Source organism: Thalia democratica, unplaced genomic scaffold (assembly GCF_965202585.1).
Source record: "Thalia democratica unplaced genomic scaffold, ktThaDemo2.hap1.1 HAP1_SCAFFOLD_929, whole genome shotgun sequence".
Classification (NCBI taxonomy): Eukaryota; Metazoa; Chordata; class Thaliacea; order Salpida; family Salpidae; genus Thalia; species Thalia democratica.
In genome coordinates this window covers 17557-22078 of record NW_028139874.1, presented here as the reverse complement: position 1 = coordinate 22078, position 4522 = coordinate 17557, and the positions used below count along the sequence as shown (strand labels likewise).

The window sequence follows — 4522 nt, the reverse complement described above, 5'->3', positions numbered from 1 at the left end:
CAAAATAATTTGGTTTTTATTTTAGAAAAATAAATTTGAAAACAAGTAACCTTACTGAAAAATTGTTAAATGTTATGTCATAAAAGTGAGTTGTATTTATATACAGACAGAAAATGTTAAATGTTCAGTAAAACTTTTTTTTCTTGAAAATTCAGCATTTGAAAATTGGATTATATTAATATAGATTACTAGTAATTTTAACTATTTTTCTATCAAATGGTTAAGTTTTTTTCAAGCATAGTATAAATCTTGTCAAAAAACAAACAAATTTTAAAAAAAGTTTTCAAATATAACTATAAAAATAAACAGTTGTGCAGATTTTTTTTAACTGTTTGAAACGAAGTGTTTTTTTTTCAATTAAATTTACTGTAATGCAGAAAAGAAGTAAAGCTGTTTGCACCTCTAAAACATCAAAAACTCTATATGCAGTGTTTAAAAACTTTTTTTCAAACTTGCTCGGGTTCGAGCAACTTCTTCCAAAATCTCGAACCCGTTTCGTTCAAGCGCAGCGCCGTAATCAGACAAAACGCGCCCAAGTTCAACACGACGAACAGCACAACAAGCTGGTTGCGTGGCAACACCAGCCCGTTGCTAAGGAACATCAGGCACGTTGCCAGGGACCTGAACGAGTAGTAGAGGGCGTTGCTGGCCGCGATGCTGTCTCCTTCCGGCCACAGAATGCTGTAGCAGGCTGGAAGCTGACTTTCTATGATGGCCCTGTGGAAGAACGGATTAAACAAATAGTAAGCAGCGCTTGAACGGTTTTGTTTCTTGTTAGTGTTTTAAAGCATTGCTGCTGTTTTAGGTTTGCAACTTAAAACTAAGAACTTAAAAAGTACTTTTTAAAATGTTTCTAGTTGAAATTAACAAACGCATTAATAAACACTTATTGGTAATTTTTTTATGTTGGCAAAACTATTTTGTAAAAGTATGATAAAAAAACTGACTAGTTTATTTTTTATTAAGATTAAAACATGCGTTTCAGAGTTATAAACGAACATTGAAGTTACATTACAGAAGGTTTTATGTAAAAGTAGTTATTTTAACGAATTCAACAAACCTGCCAAATCCAAAAGCTCCAGAAATGACGTAATACACCCACATGTTGACGTCATCGCGCACCGGCTGCCACACGAGCAGCACCGCGAAGATCGTATTTTCAAAGACGGCGGCGAAACCGATCATTTTTGATATCGAGGTCACTTTCGCCACCTGTCCGCTGACCAAGCAGGTCGCGACCCTCAACGCCCCGTAAACAGCCATGCACCTCGCCACGTGGATGACACCTTTTAAGATGAAGTTTCGTTGAAAGTTTAGATTTTTAGCTGAGTTTTGATTTTGTTTTAGCTTTAACTTTTTAAAAGCATAAAGAGTTTTTTTAATTGGTACATTGATACTTGTTTATAGAGTGTAGAACTAGCTGTTCAATAAAATAATTTTAAACCACTCAAATTGATTATTTACTATTTAAAGTTAATTCAGTTTATGAATTATGTATACAAGTTTAAATATTAATAAGCTAATTTCTTACGCTAGTTTTATCTTGGTGTTTAAGTTACTAGAAAATCTCAAAAATTTATTTAAAGATTATAAAATAACAAACTGTTTCGTATTATTAATATTTACATAAATGTATAACCAAACACATTATTAATAATTTTATTTACAATTAATAAACACTAACCAATTGAGCAGCCTATCCAAGCCCTTGTGAACTGGCCGAAAACAAATCCGTTTAAAAATCCCGTTTTCATTGAGATAGGAATTACCAGTAGGGCGGCTTTATCACTTAACATCAATTTAAACATCAGCTTGAATAGTTCCCAAGCTGTTTTCGTATCTTTTGTTCCTTTACAGTTGTTTCAATAAATCTTTTGATTTCAAACTGGTTGTTTGGCAATACAAATATTTTACAAAGGGAAGATAAGTTTCGAACAGATTATTATAATATCCTTTAAAACTATTTATAAAGTGAAATTTAAACAAGTTTCAATGTAGGAAGACGTTTTTATTGTAAACTAAGATAATTCAAAACTTAAAGCAGTTTTTTAAGGTTTTATACGAAAGGATGAATTTAATTTAATGAAAGTCTAGAAAAAAAATTAAACAAACTTCAAACCCTTGAAAGAGTCAAAGTTTTCTTCGTCTGAAACTTTACTTTCAGGCCTCCTCAGGAAAAACAACATCACAGCCCCCAACCCCTGCATCCCCAAAAAAACCCCCAGAAGTGAATAAAACTGACTCTCGCTCAGCTCTTTGGATCCCTCGGAAGACCCGGATTCCTCGTAATACAATCCGCATTGCGACAACTCACGCGTATAGTTGGTTGCCATAGTGACGTTGGACGCTTCATCGGTCGTTATGGCGACGGTGACCACGTTTCCGATGATGAAGGTCATGCTTATGATGGCGCTAAAAATGCCGTTGTAAAAACTCTTCCTCTTACTCACGTTCCTATTGGTCAGTTGCGCGTCCAACGTTGATACGTGGGTGACGTAACAACGCATGGAGCACCAAAGCAACGCAGCTGCGAGTCCACACAAGAAGGCTGACGGGTAGATCAACCACTTCACCGGGTAGAAGTTCGCTGTTGAAGAGTAATTAATTTAACACGAGTAGACTTCTATTTTTTTTTTGCAACTGTGGTTACGAACTTTTATTTAAGCTGATTGGCTAGAATATATTGACTAAACAACTCAAATGCTTACAGTGAAACTTTAGATTTCAACACTTAGGTTTAATAGTTTTACAGGCTTGAATTTTAAAGTTTTTTTTTCAGTTGTAAGTTTTAAAATTTGTGATTTAAACTGATAATAGTTATTTAAAATATTTCCAAGTTGTTTTTTTATAATTCTGAAGTTAAGTAATTATTTTACTTTAGCATTAGATCAACTTTATGGTCTTTCACTTGTATTTTTTTTCATTATCTAATAGAAGTAAGAATTTATGTTAAGCCAAGCATAGTATATAAAACAACACTAAATTTCAAAATCATTGTTACAAAACCAACTTGCAGAGTAAGCCATGTAGCAAACGACACTAGCTGACATGACCACGTGACCCTCTATTTTGTTGATGACCACTGAAGGGAGACCGAGAGCACCGACCAGGAACGAAAAGTACAGGATTCCCAACGAAGTCGTTCCCACCTCTTTGTTAACGTTGCTTTGCAATCCTTTGTTTAAAAATTGAAGTTTGTATTTATAATATACAACAAGTGTTTAAGTTATTAGAAGTTAAAATTTTAATGGAAAATAGTTATAAACAACTTAAATAATCTATTTCTACTAATAAACAGTTTTGAGAAAAATTTTTACTTGTTTGAAATATCTTCTTTGTAAATGAATCTTATATTTACCTTGTAAAGTAATAAACGCTGAAAGACTAAAAAGCATTCCAAAAGATCCAAGAAACAGCATTTGTAAGCATTTTCGTTTAGTGCTTTTAGCATCCATAAACAATTTTTAATTATTTCTTGTTTTTAATGATCGAATGCTGTTATATTAAAACAACAAATTGATTATTTTTATTTTGGATTAATTCATTTAAATTTTATTACTAAATTATTTCTTCTAATTATTTTACTAGATTATTACTAGCAATATAATACATAAACGTGTTTAACTTGTAATACAACTTTGAGTATAGGCAAAATAAAATGCTACTTTGGTTGAATGTATCAAAATTTAGTTTACAGTTGTATTTAATCTATTAATAAAAGTTTTTAAGATAGGTGTAAAAGTGTTATGTATGTATTTTATTCTTACACAATTTAAAGAATTTACTCTTTAGAAATTAAATGTAATTAAAATTATTCATATGTATCGAATAATTTTGAGATGTCTTACAGAAACCAGTTAAGTTTACTTGTTTTAAAAAGCTCAAACTACACAACAAACTTTATGAATCTCTTACAGGGTATCAAAATTTTCTAAAACGTAAGTAAGTTTTAAGAATTTTAAGGTCTATGGAAAAATCTTCATCTACTAGTTTTATAAAGGTTTTATAATTAGTAAATAACAGGCTCAAAATTATTCACTTCATATATTAAATATCAAAATAATCTTATTAAAAATTGTGACTGTTGTGCAAATTGCAACGTATACTAAAAATTACTAGACTTCTTTTTAAATAAGACTATTTACTAATTTACAAATTTGAAAAAAGTTAAAATAGCTTAAAATTCTATTTTAAAAAACATAATATTTATTTATAAAATTCTTTTTAAAACCTGCTTTAAAAATTTCTACATTATTTTTAAGCTCATAAAAAATCATATTAGTTAAAGAATAAGTTTAAGAATAAATTTAAAAAGACGGTCAAGTCCTTAAAAAAAATTACTGACTAGTATGTAGTTCTTTAAGAAAATCAAAAACCTATTAAAGCGATAATATAATTGCTTCATTTATATATAACTTTGTCAAAATATCATATCTATGCTTTTAAAATAATAAAAACTTCAAACTTATAAAATATTAAGTAAGGTTAATTAAAATAGTCAGACAATAAGTAATACTTAATA

The 4522-nt window shown here is 30.1% G+C and overlaps 1 protein-coding gene across 1 annotated transcript; it reads right to left on the bottom strand.

Moving 5' to 3' along the window:
- Positions 1-446: 446 nt before the first annotated feature.
- LOC145847464 (protein unc-93 homolog A-like) lies at positions 447-3455 on the bottom strand. The gene is made up of 6 exons (XM_082953605.1): positions 3359-3455; positions 3011-3175; positions 2120-2587; positions 1685-1849; positions 1061-1286; positions 447-753 (listed from the first exon to the last, which is right to left on the bottom strand). The coding sequence occupies exons 1-6, from the start codon at positions 3453-3455 to the stop codon at positions 447-449; spliced, it is 1428 nt and encodes a 475-aa protein (XP_082809731.1).
- Between the last annotated feature and the right edge of the window lie 1067 nt (positions 3456-4522).

Coding starts and splice junctions, on each gene's coding strand:
- LOC145847464 (XM_082953605.1), bottom strand. CDS start 3,455: ATGGATGCTAAAAGCACTAAACGAAAATGCTTACAAATGCTGTTTCTT. Junction 3,176..3,358: donor AGCGTTTATTACTTTACAAG/GTAAATATAAGA, acceptor TTTTAAACAAAG/GATTGCAAAGCAACGTTAAC. Junction 1,850..2,119: donor AAACTTTGACTCTTTCAAGG/GTTTGAAGTTTG, acceptor ACAACTGTAAAG/GAACAAAAGATACGAAAACA.